The following is a 16,951-nucleotide window of genomic DNA, read 5'->3' on the forward strand; positions in this document are numbered from 1 at the left end:
TGTTCTTTATTCTACTTCTCGCCCTTCAGTGGCTCAGTGTATGGAAGTAATCGGCTTAATGGTAGCGGCAATGGACATAGTGCCGTTTGCCCGTCTACATCTCAGACCGTTGCAACTCTGCATGCTCAGTCAGTGGAATGGGGATTACACAGATTTGTCCCCTCTACTAAATCTGAATCAAGAGACCAGGGATTCTCTTCTCTGGTGGCTATCTCGGGTCCATCTGTCCAAAGGTATGACCTTTCGCAGGCCAGATTGGACAATAGTAACGACAGATGCCAGCCTTCTAGGCTGGGGGGCAGTCTGGAACTCCCTGAAGGCTCAGGGATCGTGGACTCAGGAGGAGACCCTCCTTCCAATAAACATTCTGGAACTAAGAGCGATATTCAATGCTCTTCAGGCTTGGCCTCAGCTAGCGACAATGAGGTTCATCAGATTTCAGTCGGACAACATCACGACAGTGGCTTACATCAACCATCAAGGGGGAACAAGGAGTTCCCTAGCGATGTTGGAAGTTTCAAAGATAATTCGTTGGGCATAGATTCTATCTTGCCACCTATCAGCTATTCATATCCCAGGTGTAGAGAACTGGGAGGCGGATTTTCTAAGTCGACAGACTTTTCATCCGGGGGAGTGGGAACTCCATCCGAAAGTGTTTGCACAATTGGGTCAACGTTGGGGCAAACCAGAACTGGATCTCATGGCGTCTCGCCAGAACGCCAAACTTCCTTGTTACAGATCCAGGTCCAGGGATCCCAAGGCAACGCTGATAGATGCTCTAGCAGCGCCTTGGTCCTTCAACCTGGCTTATGTGTTTCCACCGTTTCCTCTTCTCCCTCGTCTGATTGCCAAAATCAAGCAGGAGAGAGCATCAGTGATTTTGATAGCACCTGCGTGGCCACGCAGGACTTGGTATGCAGATCTGGTGGACATGTCATCCCTTCCACCATGGACTCTGCCTCTGACAGGACCTTCTACTTCGGGGTCCTTTCAACCATCCAAATCTAATTTCTCTGAGACTGACTGCCTGGAGATTGAACGCTTGATTTTATCAAAGCGTGGCTTCTCCGAGTCAGTCATTGATACCTTAATTCAGGTACGAAAGCCTGTCACCAGGAAAATCTATCATAAGATATGGCGTAAATATCTTTATTGGTGTGAATCCAAGGGTTACTAATGGAGTAAGGTCATTATTCCCAGGAAATTATCTTTTCTCCAAGAAGGATTGGAAAAGGGATTGTCAGCTAGTTCCTTAAAGGGACAGATTTCTGCTCTGTCTATTCTTTTGCACAAGCGTCTGGCGGATGTTCCAGACGTTCAGGCGTTTTGTCAGGCTTTAGTTAGAATCAAGCCTGTGTTTAAACCAGTTGCTCCGCCATGGAGTTTAAATTTGGTTCTTAAAGTTCTCCAAGGGGTTCCGTTTGAACCTCTTCATTCCATAGATATCAAGCTTTTATCTTGGAAAATTCTGTTTTTGGTAGCTATTTCCTCGGCTCGTAGAGTTTCCGAGTTATCTGCCTTACAGTGTGATTCCCCTTATCTGATCTTCCATGCAGATAAGGTAGTTTTGCGTACCAAACCTGGGTTTTTACCTAGGGTGGTATCTAATAAGAATATCAATCAGGAGATTGTTGTTCCGTCATTGTGTCCTAATCCTTCTTCAAAGAAAGAACGTCTATTACACAATCTTGACGTTGTTCGTGCTTTAAAGTTTTATTTACAAGCTACTAAAGATTTTCGTCAAACATCTGCTTTGTTTGTTGTCTACTCTGGACAGAGGAGAGGCCAAAAGGCTTTGGCAACTTCTCTTTCGTTTTGGCTAAGAAGTATAATACGCTTAGCTTATGAGACTGCTGGCCAGCAGCCTCCTGAAAGGATTACAGCTAATTCTACTAGAGCTGTGGTTTCCACATGGGCTTTTAAAAATGAGGCTTCTGTTGAACAGATTTGCAAGGCGGCGACTTGGTCTTCGCTTCATACTTTTTCAAAGTTTTATAAATTTTATACTTTTGCTTCTTCTGAGGCTATTTTTGGGAGAAAGGTTTTACAGGCAGTGGTACCTTCCGTTTAAGTACCTGCCTTGTCCCTCCCTTCATCCGTGTACTTTAGCTTTGGTATTGGTATCCCACAAGTAATGGATGATCCGTGGACTGGATACACCTTACAAGAGAAAACATAATTTATGCTTACCTGATAAATTTATTTCTCTTGTGGTGTATCCAGTCCACGGCCCGCCCTGTCATTTTAAGGCAGGTATATTTTATTTTGAAACTACAGTCACCACTGCACCCTATGGTTTCTCCTTTCTCTTGCTTGTCTTCGGTCGAATGACTGGAGGTGGCAGTTAGGGGCGGAGCTATATAGACAGCTCTGCTGTGGGTGATCCTCTTGCAGATTCCTGTTGGGAAGGAGAATATCCCACAAGTAATGGATGATCCGTGGACTGGATACACCACAAGAGAAATAAATTTATCAGGTAAGCATAAATTATGTTTTTATCCCACAAGTAAGGATGACATCCGTGGACTCGTCATATATTGTAGAAGAAAAGTAAATTTATGCTTACCTTCTTCTACGATATGACAAGTCCACAGCCCACCCTGTTTTTTTAAGACAGATTTAGGTTATATTTATTTTTTGTAAATTTCAGTCACCTCTGCACCTTTAGCTTTTCCTTTCTCTTCCTAACTTCGGTCAAATGACTGGGGGTGGAGAGGAGGGTGGAGCTATATATACAGCTCTGCTGTGGTGCTCTTTGCCACTTCCTGTTAGCAGGAGGATAAATCCCACAAGTAAGGATGAAATCCGTGGACTCGTCATAATTAATTTATCAGGTAAGCATAAATTTTTTTTTTTTTGGATGTGGATTTGTTTTTTCAGCGGAAAATGGCTGTTTTTATTTTATCCCTCCCTTTCTAGTAACTCTTCTGTGGAGTACCACATCTTGGGTATTAATATCCCATACATCAATAGCTCATGGACTCTTGCCAATTACATGAAAGAAAACATAATTTATGTAAGAACTTTTTCTATCACCCCACTTCTTGGCTATTCGTTAATCTGAATTGTAGGTGTGGTGAGGGGTGTATTTATAGGCATTTTTAGGTTTGGGAAACTTTGCCCCTCCTGGTAGGATTGTATATCCCATACGTCACTAGCTCATGGACTCTTGCCAATATGAAAGAAATTAATTTATCAGGTTAGTTCTTACATAAATTGAGTTTTTGCGCTCCACTCGTAATCTAGGCCGTTATGTGATATTTCTGCAGGCATTTCACTGTTTATTTTATTGACTATTGACCACTTTTGAGCTGGGTATTGAACTAAAAGGAGGAAACTCATTGCCGTTGCAGGTGCGTTAATTTGGAGTTTCTGAATGGGTTATGACTAACTGTCTCATGATTTAGGGCATTTTTATGCTACCATCCTGGTCTGGATTAAACTGATTTCCAACCTTGTAAGGTACAATATTTTTTATTCCCAGTACTCTGTGCTAGGCTTAACTATAATGCTTCTTGCATTGAGGGTCTTGGTGTTGTTTCCCCCTTCCAACACAGTAACTTTTTATGGGTTTACAAAAATCTAGTAAATACTATGAATGTAGAAGTAATTCTTGGTCTTTTATTTACATGGGCTTTTTTAAATTTCTTTAAAATAGAAGCTATCATTTATTTTTCAATATCTGACATGTAGAGTTTTTAATTAGATTATTATTTGAGCTTGAAGTTTAAATTGCTTTCAGATTCTAAAACATTCTTCTCTGTCTCTTGAATTAGGCTCCTCCAAGCTTTTTTTCTCTCTTATTTTTTAAGCATGTATAGTTTTTTTTTTAAGTTTTTTTTTAACAATTCACAAAGATAAAGCAGTCTTAACATATTCCCCCTCACATAGTTGGTAAGTTCTCATAAATTTTGCCCTGGAATAATAGCTCAAACTCAGTATTTAAAATATTACATTTCAAAGTTTTCTTGTAATCAGTTGTCTTAGGTACTGCATTTAAATATTAGAGGGGGAAGCAGGTCATTTCTTTGTCTGTTTTTCAGTTTGGTGTTTGCAGTGTTTTAAATATTTATTATGCTACATTTCTCCAACATAGGTGTGTCCGGTCCACGGCGTCATCCTTACTTGTGGGATATTCTCTTCCCCAACAGGAAATGGCAAAGAGCCCAGCAAAGCTGGTCACATGATCCCTCCTAGGCTCCGCCTACCCCAGTCATTCTCTTTGCCGTTGTACAGGCAACATCTCCACGGAGATGGCTTAGAGTTTTTTTAGTGTTTAACTGTAGTTTTTCATTATTCAATCAAGAGTTTGTTATTTTCAAATAGTGCTGGTACGTACTATTTACTCAGAAACAGAAAAGAGATGAAGAATTCTGTTTGTATGAGGAAAATGATTTTAGCAACCGTAACTAAAATCCATGGCTGTTCCACACAGGACTGTTGAGAGCATTTAACTTCAGTTGGGGGAACAGTTTGCAGTCTCTTGCTGCTTGAGGTATGACACATTCTAACAAGACGATGTAATGCTGGAAGCTGTCATTTTCCCTATGGGATCCGGTAAGCCATGTTTATTACGATTGTAAATAAGGGCTTCACAAGGGCTTATTTAAACTGTAGACTTTTTCTGGGCTAAATCGATTGATTATTAACACATATTTAGCCCTGAGGAATCATTTTATCTGGGTATTTTGATATAATAATATCGGCAGGCACTGTTTTAGACACCTTATTCTTTAGGGGCTTTCCCCAAGCATAGGCAGAGTCTCATTTTCGCGCCGGTGTTGCGCACTTGTTTTTGAGAGGCATGGCATGCAGTCGCATGTGAGAGGAGCTCTGATACTTATAAAAGACTTCTGAAGGCGTCATTTGGTATCGTATTCCCCTTTGGGTTTGGTTGGGTCTCAGCAAAGCAGATACCAGGGACTGTAAAGGGGTTTAAAGCTTAAAACGGCTCCGGTTCCGTTATTTTAAGGGTTAAAGCTTCCAAAATTGGTGTGCAATATTTTCAAGGCTTTAAGACGCTGTGGTGAAAATTTGGTGAATTTTGAACAATTCCTTCATGTTTTTTCGCAATTGCAGTAATAAAGTGTGTTCAGTTTAAAATTTAAAGTGACAGTAACGGTTTTATTTTAAAACGTTTTTTGTACTTTCTGATCAAGTTTATGCCTGTTTAACATGTCTGAACTACCAGATAGACTGTGTTCTGAATGTGGGGAAGCCAGAATTCCTATTCATTTAAATAAATGTGATTTATGTGATAATGACAATGATGCCCAAGATGATTCCTCAAGTGAGGGGAGTAAGCATGGTACTGCATCATTCCCTCCTTCGTCTACACGAGTCTTGCCCACTCAGGAGGCCCCTAGTACATCTAGCGCGCCAATACTCCTTACTATGCAACAATTAACGGCTGTAATGGATAATTCTGTCAAAAACATTTTAGCCAAAATGAACCCTTGTCAGCGTAAGCGTGGCTGCTCTGTTTTAGTTACTGAAGAGCATGACGACGCTGATATTAATATCTCTGAAGGGCCCCTAACCCAATCTGAGGGGGCCAGGGAGGTTTTGTCTGAGGGAGAAATTACTGATTTAGGGAACATTTCTCAGCAGGCTGAATCTGATGTGATTACATTTAAATTTAAATTGGAACATCTCCGCATTTTGCTAAAGGAGGTATTATCCACTCTGGATGATTGTGAAAATTTAGTCATCCCAGAGAAACTATGTAAAATGGACAAGTTCCTAGAGGTGCCGGGGCTCCCAGAAGCTTTTCCTATACCCAAGCGGGTGGCGGACATTGTTAATAAAGAATGGGAAAGGCCCGGTATTCCTTTCGTCCCTCCCCCCATATTTAAAAAATTGTTTCCTATGGTCGACCCCAGAAAGGACTTATGGCAGTCAGTCCCCAAGGTCGAGGGAGCGGTTTCTACTTTAAACAAACGCACCACTATTCCAATAGAGGATAGTTGTGCTTTCAAAGATCCTATGGATAAAAAATTAGAAGGTTTGCTTAAAAAGATGTTTGTTCAGCAGGGTTACCTTCTACAACCCATTTCATGCATTGTCCCTGTCACTACTGCCGCATATTTCTGGTTTGATGAACTGCTTAAGGTGCTCGATAGTGACTCTCCTCCTTATGAGGAGATTATGGACAGAATCAATGCTCTAAAATTGGCTAATTCTTTCACTCTAGACGCCTCTTTGCAATTGGCTAAGTTAGCGGCTAAGAACTCTGGGTTTGCTATTGTGGCGCGCAGAGCGCTTTGGTTGAAATCTTGGTCGGCTGATGCGTCTTCCAAGAACAAGCTACTAAACATTCCTTTCAAGGGGAAAACGTTGTTTGGTCCTGACTTGAAAGAGATTATCTCTGATATCACTGGGGGTAAGGGCCACGCCCTTCCTCAGGATCGGCCTTTCAAGGCAAAAAATAGACCTAATTTTCGTCCCTTTCGTAAAAACGGACCAGCCCAAGGTGCTACGTCCTCTAAGCAAGAGGGTAATACTTCTCAAGCCAAGCCAGCTTGGAGACCAATGCAAGGCTGGAACAAGGGAAAGCAGGCCAAGAAACCTGCCACTGCTACCAAGACAGCATGAAATATTGGCCCCCGATCCGGGACCGGATCTGGTGGGGGGCAGACTCTCTCTCTTCGCTCAGGCTTGGGCGAGAGATGTTCTGGATCCTTGGGCGCTAGAAATAGTCTCCCAGGGTTATCTTCTGGAATTCAAGGGACTTCCCCCAAGGGGGAGGTTCCACAGGTCGCAGTTGTCTTCAGACCACATAAAAAGACAGGCGTTCTTACATTGTGTAGAAGACCTGTTAAAAATGGGAGTGATTCATCCTGTTCCATTAAGAGAACAAGGGATGGGGTTCTACTCCAATCTGTTCATAGTTCCCAAAAAAGAGGGAACGTTCAGACCAATTCTAGATCTCAAGATCTTAAACAAATTTCTCAAGGTCCCATCGTTCAAGATGGAAACCATTCGAACTATCCTTCCTTCCATCCAGGAAGGTCAATTCATGACCACGGTGGATTTAAAGGATGCGTATCTACATATTCCTATCCACAAGGAACATCATCGGTTCCTAAGGTTTGCATTCCTGGACAAACATTACCAGTTCGTGGCGCTTCCTTTCGGATTAGCCACTGCTCCAAGGATTTTCACAAAGGTACTAGGGTCCCTTCTAGCGGTGCTAAGACCAAGGGGCATTGCAGTAGTACCTTACCTGGACGACATTCTGATTCAAGCGTCGTCCCTTCCTCAAGCAAAGGCTCACACGGACATTGTCCTGGCCTTTCTCAGATCTCACGGCTGGAAAGTGAACGTGGAAAAGAGTTCTCTATCCCCGTCAACAAGGGTTCCCTTCTTGGGAACAATTATAGACTCCTTAGAAATGAGGATCTTTCTAACAGAGGCCAGAAAAACAAAGCTTCTGGACTCTTGTCGGATACTTCATTCCGTTCCTCTTCCTTCCATAGCTCAGTGCATGGAAGTGATCGGTTTGATGGTGGCGGCGATGGACATAGTTCCTTTTGCGCGCATTCATCTAAGACCATTACAACTGTGCATGCTCAGTCAGTGGAATGGGGACTATACAGACTTGTCTCCGAAGATACAAGTAAATCAGAGGACCAGAGACTCACTCCGTTGGTGGCTGTCCCTGGACAATCTGTCTCAAGGGATGATGTTCCACAGACCAGAGTGGGTCATTGTCACGACCGACGCCAGTCTGATAGGCTGGGGCGCGGTCTGGGGATCCCTGAAAGCTCAGGGTCTTTGGTCTCGGGAAGAATCTCTTCTACCGATAAATATTCTGGAACTGAGAGCGATATTCAATGCTCTCCAGGCCTGGCCCCAGCTTGCGAGGACCAGGTTCATACGGTTTCAATCAGACAACATGACGACTGTTGCGTACATCAACCATCAGGGGGGAACAAGAAGTTCCCTAGCGATGGAAGAAGTAACCAAAATTATTCTTTGGGCGGAGTCTCACTCCTGCCACCTGTCTGCTATCCACATCCCAGGAGTGGAAAATTGGGAAGCGGATTTTCTGAGTCGGCAGACATTGCATCCGGGGGAGTGGGAACTCCATCCGGAAATCTTTGCCCAAGTCACTCACCTGTGGGGCATTCCAGACATGGATCTGATGGCCTCTCGTCAGAACTTCAAAGTTCCTTGCTACGGGGCCAGATCCAGGGACCCCAAGGCGGCTCTAGTGGATGCACTAGTAGCACCTTGGACCTTCAAACTAGCTTATGTGTTCCCGCCATTTCCTCTCATCCCCAGGCTGATAGCCAGGATCAAGCAGGAGAGGGCGTCGGTGATCTTGATAGCTCCTGCGTGGCCACGCAGGACTTGGTATGCAGATCTGGTGAATATGTCATCGGCTCCACCTTGGAAGCTACCTTTGAGACGAGACCTTCTTGTTCAGGGTCCGTTCGAACATCCGAATCTGGTTTCACTCCAGCTGACTGCTTGGAGATTGAACGCTTGATTTTATCGAAGCGAGGATTCTCAGATTCTGTTATCGATACTCTGGTTCAGGCCAGAAAGCCTGTGACTAGAAAGATTTACCACAAAATTTGGAAAAAATATATCTGTTGGTGTGAATCTAAAGGATTCCCTTGGGACAAGGTTAAGATTCCTAGGATTCTATCCTTCCTTCAAGAAGGATTGGACAAAGGATTATCTGCTAGTTCCCTGAAGGGACAGATTTCTGCCTTGTCGGTATTACTTCACAAAAAGCTGGCAGCTGTGCCAGATGTTCAAGCCTTTGTTCAGGCTCTGGTTAGAATCAAGCCTGTTTACAAACCTTTGACTCCTCCTTGGAGTCTCAATTTAGTTCTTTCAGTTCTTCAGGGGGTTCCGTTTGAACCCTTACATTCCGTTGATATCAAGTTATTATCTTGGAAAGTTTTGTTTTTAGTTGCGATTTCTTCTGCTAGAAGAGTCTCAGAATTATCTGCTCTGCAGTGTTCTCCTCCTTATCTGGTGTTCCATGCAGATAAGGTGGTTTTACGTACTAAACCTGGTTTTCTTCCAAAAGTTGTTTCTAACAAAAACATTAACCAGGAGATTATCGTACCTTCTCTGTGTCCAAAACCAGTTTCAAAGAAGGAACGTTTGTTGCACAATTTGGATGTTGTTCGCGCTCTAAAATTCTATTTAGATGCTACAAAGGATTTTAGACAAACATCTTCCTTGTTTGTTGTTTATTCAGGTAAAAGGAGAGGTCAAAAAGCAACTTCTACCTCTCTCTCTTTTTGGATTAAAAGCATCATCAGATTGGCTTACGAGACTGCCGGACGGCAGCCTCCCGAAAGAATCACAGCTCATTCCACTAGGGCTGTGGCTTCCACATGGGCCTTCAAGAACGAGGCTTCTGTTGATCAGATATGTAGGGCAGCGACTTGGTCTTCACTGCACACTTTTACCAAATTTTACAAGTTTGATACTTTTGCTTCTTCTGAGGCTATTTTTGGGAGAAAGGTTTTGCAAGCCGTGGTGCCTTCCATTTAGGTGACCTGATTTGCTCCCTCCCTTCATCCGTGTCCTAAAGCTTTGGTATTGGTTCCCACAAGTAAGGATGACGCCGTGGACCGGACACACCTATGTTGGAGAAAACAGAATTTATGTTTACCTGATAAATTTCTTTCTCCAACGGTGTGTCCGGTCCACGGCCCGCCCTGGTTTTTTTAATCAGGTCTGATATTTTATTTTCTTTAACTACAGTCACCACGGTACCATATGGTTTCTCCTATGCAAATATTCCTCCTTAACGTCGGTCGAATGACTGGGGTAGGCGGAGCCTAGGAGGGATCATGTGACCAGCTTTGCTGGGCTCTTTGCCATTTCCTGTTGGGGAAGAGAATATCCCACAAGTAAGGATGACGCCGTGGACCGGACACACCGTTGGAGAAAGAAATTTATCAGGTAAACATAAATTCTGTTTTCTCAGTAGCTTTGGTATTTGCACACTAGTAGTATATCATGGCTCTAATAGAAAAGTGTTATTAAACCCACTCAAAGTAAAATTCAGAAAAGTTTGACCATTTTATACAGAATGGTTTTTCACCATATGATGCTTGCCTGCTCTATATCCCGAGAGTGATGAGAAGTGATTTATTTTCTCTCAATCCCTGTGCCCCCTTTCTTTTGAAATGTTTTTATATACCAACATTTAAAGTGTGTAGTTCATCATATAAACTAAAATACCATGAAATAAATAGGTTATTTTATTACTTTGAGTTTCTTTTTTCTTTTAGGGACAGTGGGGCATTACAGCTGCTGAAGAGGAGGAGGAGAAGAAAAGGGTTCTAGAGTTTCAAGAATCCATACCAAAAATGCGATCTCAACTAAGAATACTTACTCATTTTTATCAGGTATTTATTTTTAGATCACAAAATTAGTTTCCTGAGAAAGCAAAATTAGCCTTTTCTTATGCCAAAAAAAAATAAAATCATAAATAAATATTAGTTTACATTTATCATTATTTACCAGGTCAGCTTGCATTCACCAAACAAAAGAGCTGTTTTTTTCTATGTATGACCAGAATCACTGTGCTTATTACAGCTAGCAAAGGCCACATATAAGTTTGTTTCTCTCATATTCTTGTGTTAATCTAGGTATTTAGAAATCACAGAAAACTTTGAGACTTCTCCTCTTACCCATATATTCCCATCATCTTCTTGTTTTTTTTTTTTGTTTTTTTTTTGTTTTTAGCTATTTGGGGTATGGTATTGTGGTTGTGTTTTTTTTCCATCCTGAATGTTTTGTTTTGTACAGATGGGGAAAGCAAATTATTGCCCTTATTATTACAGTCTTCTGTGTTTGGGAATGCCCCTCTAACTCTGACATACTGTATGTGACTCTTTTTTTTTTTTTTCCTTAAGCAACATTAGTGTTTTGAAGTTAGCAAATAGAATACCTAATATTACGACTTATTACTGATAATTCTGACATTAGAAAAAAAAACATTTAAGAACAACAAACTAATAAGTTGTTGGCTTTTGAAATGTGACCAGACTCTGTGAGTACTGTTTTTGGCTTGGGTGCATGTGCAAACCTTTGATGGCATCTTGTAGCGATGTGGTAAGATACATGGTCAAAAGATTCCCATTTCTTTCTAATTACACAGTGAGTCCATGGATCATCATCAATTACTGTTGTGAATATCGCTCCTGGCCATCAGGAGGAGGCAAAGAGCACTTCCCTTCCCACAAACCCTAGTCATTCTCTTTGCCTGTAGTGCAAGGAAGAGGTGAAGTTTGATAAGAAGTCTTCTTCAATCAAGATTTTTTATTTTAAAGCAGAGTAGGTTTATTCTGATCTTGGGACTAGCCTTAGTCCAAGTCAGTCTCTTCAGTAGGGAAGTGGTCACTTTTGAGCACTTGGGAACTTGTGAGGTACAATCCTCACTGCGCTTTCTCAAGGTTTTTGCTGCCCTAATCAGAAAGCCTGAGTAAGATTACTCAGATTCTTTCTTCATAGGTCCATGTGAGGTGCTGCACCCTCTCAAACCAGGTGAGCTGTCCTACTGCCGGACAGCATGTCTTCAGGTAAGTGCCATCAGCTAAATGCTGTTTAATATAACAGGGGGACATTTCTCCTACATTGGTGTATCCGGTCCACGGCTTCATCCTTACTTGTGGGATATTCTCAATCCCTACAGGAAGTGGCAAAGAGAGCACACAGCAGAGCTGTCCATATAGCTCCCCTCAGGCTCCGCCCCCCAGTCATTCTCTTTGCCGCTCTAACTAGTAGCATCTCCACAGGGGTGGTAAAGAGTATGTGGTGTTTAGTTGTAGTTTTTTATTCTTCTATCAAGAGTTTGTTATTTTAAAATAGTGCCGGCTTGTACTATTTACTCTGCAGCAGAAAGTGATGAAGATTTCTGCCGAGAGGAATATGATTTTAGCACCAGTAACTAAAATCCATTGCTGTTCCCACGCAGGACTGTTGAAACCAGAGAACTTCAGTTGGGGGAACAGTTTGCAGGCTTAACTGCTTCAGGTATGATCAGTCATTTTTCTAACAAGACCTAGTAATGCTAGAAGACTGTCAGCAATCCCCTCTGGGATAGGTAAGCCATTTTTCTTAGACTCTGTATAAAATTATGGCTTATATTAAGGGCTCTATGCTGGTTGACACTATTGTGGGCTAAATCGATTGCTTTTTAGCATGTTTTCACTATAAATAAGGTGTTTTTTCAGACTTTAAAACACTTTTGGGGTTTTATTTTGCACCTGGCACTTATTTAGACACCTATTCTAGTCAGAAAGGCCCCTCCACTCTGGAATGAAGAGGGAGGAGGCCTCATTTTCAAGCCTCAATTGCACAGTTGTTTTGCTTAGGCAGTTCATGCAGCTTCACGTGGGGAGTCCAGAGGCATCAGAAAAGACTCCAGAGAGGCTTATTTCCTACTAAAATAATCCCTAAGGAAGGTAAAGGCCACAGTGGAAGCTGTGGCATAGAACTGTAGTGTTTTTAACCGGTTAATTGCTGTTATTATTTCCGGTTTGGGCATTAAGGGGTTAATTGGTCTGAAAATTTGTGTGCAATCCTTTCAAAGCATTAAGACACTGTGGTGAAAATGTCATTAAAATCGGATGCTTATTTGATGGTTTTTTGATGTTTTAGTAATAAAGTGTGCACTTTTATTATTTAAAGACACAGTAAAGTTTTTGTCAAAAATAATTTTTATTGCATTGAAGATCTGTTTAAGTCTGTCAAACATGTCTGACCCTTCAGATAACCTATGTTCTGTATGTTCAAAGGCCAAGGTGGTTCCCCCATTAAATTTATGTGTGAAGTGTGCCATAGCGTCCAAACAGCTTAAGGACCGTAAAATCACGCTTAAAGATATATCCCAAGATGATTCTTTAGCTGAAGGTAGTGAGGATAGCTCACTATCCTCTCCTTCTGTGTCAACACCAGCTATGCCTGCGCAAGCGATGCCCAGTACATCTAGCGTGCCAATTGCTATTACTATGCAACAGTTAGCAGCAGTAATGGATAATTCTCTCGCAGCATTTTTATCCAAACTGCCAGCTTTTCCTAGGAAGCGTGATTGCTCAGTTTTAAATACAGAAAATGAGCAAGCAGACGCAGAGGATAATTTATCTGTAGTGCCCTCACATCAATCTGACTTGGCGGTGAGGGAGGGCCTGTCTGAGGGAGAAATTTCTGACACAGGAAAAGTTTCTCAGCAGGCAGAGCCTGATACCATGGCATTTAAATTTAAGCTAGAACACCTCTGCGCTCTACTTAAGGAGGTCCTAGCTACTCTTGATGATTGTGACCCTTTGGTGGTCCCAGAAATATTGTGTAAAATGGATAAATTCTTAGAGGTCCCAGTACACACTGATGCGTTTCCGATACCTAAGAGGGTGGCGGATATAGTGAATAAGGAGTGGGAGAAGCCAGGTGTACCTTTTGTTCCCCCTCCTATATTTAAGAAAATGTTCCCCATTGTTGACCCCAGAAGGGACGCGTGGCAGACGGTCCCTAAGGTAGAGGGGGCAGTTTAAACGCTAGCTAAGCGCACAACTATACCAATAGAAGACAGTTGCGCTTTCAAAGATCCTATGGATAAAAAATTAGAAGGTTTACTTAAGAAAATTTTTGTTCAACTAGGTTTTCTTCTTCAACCAATTTCTTGCATTATTCCTGTAACCACTGCAGCTGCTTTTTGGTTTGAGGAATTAGAAAACTCGCTTAAGAAGGAGACTTCTTATGATGAAGTCATGGATAGAATTCACGCCCTGAAGTTGGCTAATTCTTTCATTACAGATGCCGCTTTTCAGTTAGCTAAATTAGCGGCGAAAAATTCTGGTTTCGCAATAGTGGCGCGTAGAGCGCTTTGGCTAAAATCGTGGTCGGCGGATGTGTCGTCCAAAACAAAATTGCTTAATATTCCTTTCAAGGGTAAGACCCTATTCGGGCCAGAGTTGAAAGAAATTATTTCAGATATCACTGGGGGAAAGGGCCATGCCCTTCCACAGGATAGACCTTTCAAAGCTAAAAATAATTCTAATTTTCGTTCCTTTCGCAATTTCAGGAATGGACCGGCTTCTACCTCTACAGCCACTAGGCAAGAGGGTAACGCTCCCCAGCCCAAACCAGCATGGAAACCATTGCAAGGCTGGAACAAGGGTAAACAGGCCAAAAAGCCTGCTGCTGCTACCAAGACAGCATGAAGGGGTAGCCCCCGATCCGGGACCGGATCTAGTAGGGGGCAGACTTTCTCTCTTTGCTCAGGCCTGGGCAAGAGATGTTCCGGACCCCTGGGCACTAGAAATTGTCTCTCAGGGGTATCTTCTAGAATTCAAGGACCTTCCTCCAAGGGGAAGGTTCCACATGTCTCGCTTATCTTTAGAACAGATAAAGAGAAAGGCATTCTTACATTGCGTAGAAGACCTTTTAAAAATGGGAGTGATAAACCCAGTTCCAACAGCAGAACAAGGACTGGGATTTTACTCAAACCTGTTTGTAGTTCCCAAAAAGGAAGGAACTTTCAGGCCAATTCTGGATTTAAAGATCCTAAACAAATTCCTCAGAGTTCCATCATTCAAAATGGAAACCATTCGGACAATTTTACCAATGATCCAGGAGGGTCAATATATGACTACCGTGGACTTAAAGGATGCGTACCTGCATATTCCTATCCACAAAGATCACCATCAGTTTCTGAGGTTCGCCTTTCTGGACAAGCATTACCAGTTCGTGGCTCTTCCCTTCGGATTGGCCACTGCTCCCAGAATTTTCACAAAGGTGCTAGGGTCCCTTCTAGCGGTGCTAAGGCCAAGGGGCATTGCAGTAGCACCTTACCTAGACGACATTTTAATACAGGCGTCGTCCTTTCACAAAGCAAGGGCTCATACGGACATTGTTCTAGCCTTTCTAAGGTCTCACGGGTGGAAGGTGAACATAGAAAAAAGTTCTCTGTCCCCGTTCACAAGGGTTCCCTTCCTGGGAACAATAATAGACTCGGTAGAAATGAAAATCTTTCTGACAGAGGTCAGGAAATTAAAACTTTTGAACACTTGTCGAGTTCTTCAATCCATTCCTCAACCCTCCATAGCTCAGTGCATGGAGGTAATAGGACTAATGGTTGCGGCAATGGACGTGGTTCCTTTTGCTCAAATTCATTTAAGACCATTGCAACTGTGCATGCTCAAACAATGGAATGGAGATTATGCAGATTTGTCTCCCCAGATTCAGATGGACCAGCAAACCAGAGACTCACTCCTCTGGTGGTTGTCTCAGGATCACCTGTCTCAGGGAATAAGTTTCTGAAGACCGGAGTGGATCATTGTCACGACTGACGCCAGCCTCTTAGGCTGGGGCGCGGTCTGGAAGTCCCTGAAGGCTCAGGGTCTATGGTCTCGGGAAGAATCTCTTCTCCCGATAAACATTTTGGAATTGAGAGCGATATTCAATGCGCTCCAGGCATGGCCTCAACTAGCGGAGGCCAAATTCATCAGATTTCAGTCGGACAACATGATGACTGTAGCGTACATCAATCATCAGGGGGGAACAAAGAGTTCCCTGGCGATGAGGGAGGTATCCAAGATCATGAAATGGGCAGAGGATCACTCCTGCCATCTATCAGCAATTCACATCCCAGGAGTGGACAACTGGGAAGCGGATTATCTGAGTCGTCAGACTTTCCATCCGGGGGAGTGGGAACTCCACCCGGAGGTTTTTGCTCAGCTGACCCAGCTATGGGCTAGAAAGCCTGTCACCAGGAAAATTTACCAAAAGATATGGCGGAAATATCTTTGCTGGTGCGAATCCAAGGGTTACTCATGGAGTAAGATTAGGATTCCAAGGATACTATCTTTTCTCCAAGAAGGATTGGAGAAAGGTCTGTCAGCTAGTTCTTTAAAGGGACAGATATCTGCTCTGTCTGTTTTGTTACACAAGCGTCTGGCAGCCATGCCAGATATTCAGGCGTTTGTACAGGCTTTAGTCAGAATCAAGCCTGTCTACAGACCTGTGGCTCCTCCATGGAGTCTAAATTTAGTTCTTTCAGTTCTTCAAGGGGTTCCGTTTGAACCTCTACATTCCATAGATATTAAGTTACTATCTTGGAAAGTTTTGTTTTTAGTAGCTATTTCTTCTGCTAGAAGAGTTTCTGAATTGTCTGCTTTGCAGTGTAATTCACCCTATCTGGTGTTTCATACAGATAAGGTCGTTTTACGTACCAAACCTGGTTTTCTTCCAAAAGTGGTTTCCAATAAGAATATCAACTAGGAAATAGTTGTTCCTTCTCTGTGTCCTAATCCAGTTTCTAACAAGGAACGTCTGTTAGACAATCTTGATGTGGTTCGTGCTTTAAAGTTTTATCTAAAAGCAACTAAAGACTTCAGACAAACATCGTCCTTGTTTGTCGTCTATTCTGGCAAGAGGAGAGCTCAAAAGGCTTCACTGCATACGTTTGCCAAATTTTACAAATTCAATACTTTTGCTTCTTCGGAGGCTATTTTTGGGAGAAAGGTTTTGCAAGCAGTGGTGCCTTCCGTTTAGGTTACCTGACTTGTTCCCTCCCTTCATCCGTGTCCTAAAGCTTTGGTATTGGTTCCCACAAGTAAGGATGAAGCCGTGGACCGGATACACCAATGTAGGAGAAAACAGAATTTATGTTTACCTGATAAATTTCTTTCTCCTACGGTGTATCCAGTCCACGGCCCGCCCTGGCATTTTGGTCAGGTTTAAATTTATTTTTTTGTAAACTACAGTCACCACTGCACCCTATGGTTCTCCTTTTCCTCCTAACCGTCGGTCGAATGACTGGGGGGGCGGAGCCTGAGGGGAGCTATATGGACAGCTCTGCTGTGTGCTCTCTTTGCCACTTCCTGTAGGGATTGAGAATATCCCACAAGTAAGGATGAAGCCGTGGACCGGATACACCGTAGGAGAAAGAAATTTATCAGGTAAACATAAATTC

General features: G+C 42.7%; 1 protein-coding gene across 1 annotated transcript in view; it reads left to right on the forward strand.

Moving 5' to 3' along the window:
• The window catches only part of TUBGCP3 (tubulin gamma complex associated protein 3), a 932,421-nt gene that overhangs the window by 891,980 nt on the left and 23,490 nt on the right, over positions 1-16,951 (forward strand). Inside the window, exon 18 of the mRNA XM_053705469.1 lies at positions 10,266-10,382. Coding sequence (XP_053561444.1) covers positions 10,266-10,382 — 117 coding nt within the window. The remainder of the gene's footprint in view (positions 1-10,265; positions 10,383-16,951) is intronic.

Source organism: Bombina bombina, chromosome 3 (assembly GCF_027579735.1).
Source record: "Bombina bombina isolate aBomBom1 chromosome 3, aBomBom1.pri, whole genome shotgun sequence".
Lineage (NCBI taxonomy): Eukaryota > Metazoa > Chordata > Amphibia > Anura > Bombinatoridae > Bombina > Bombina bombina.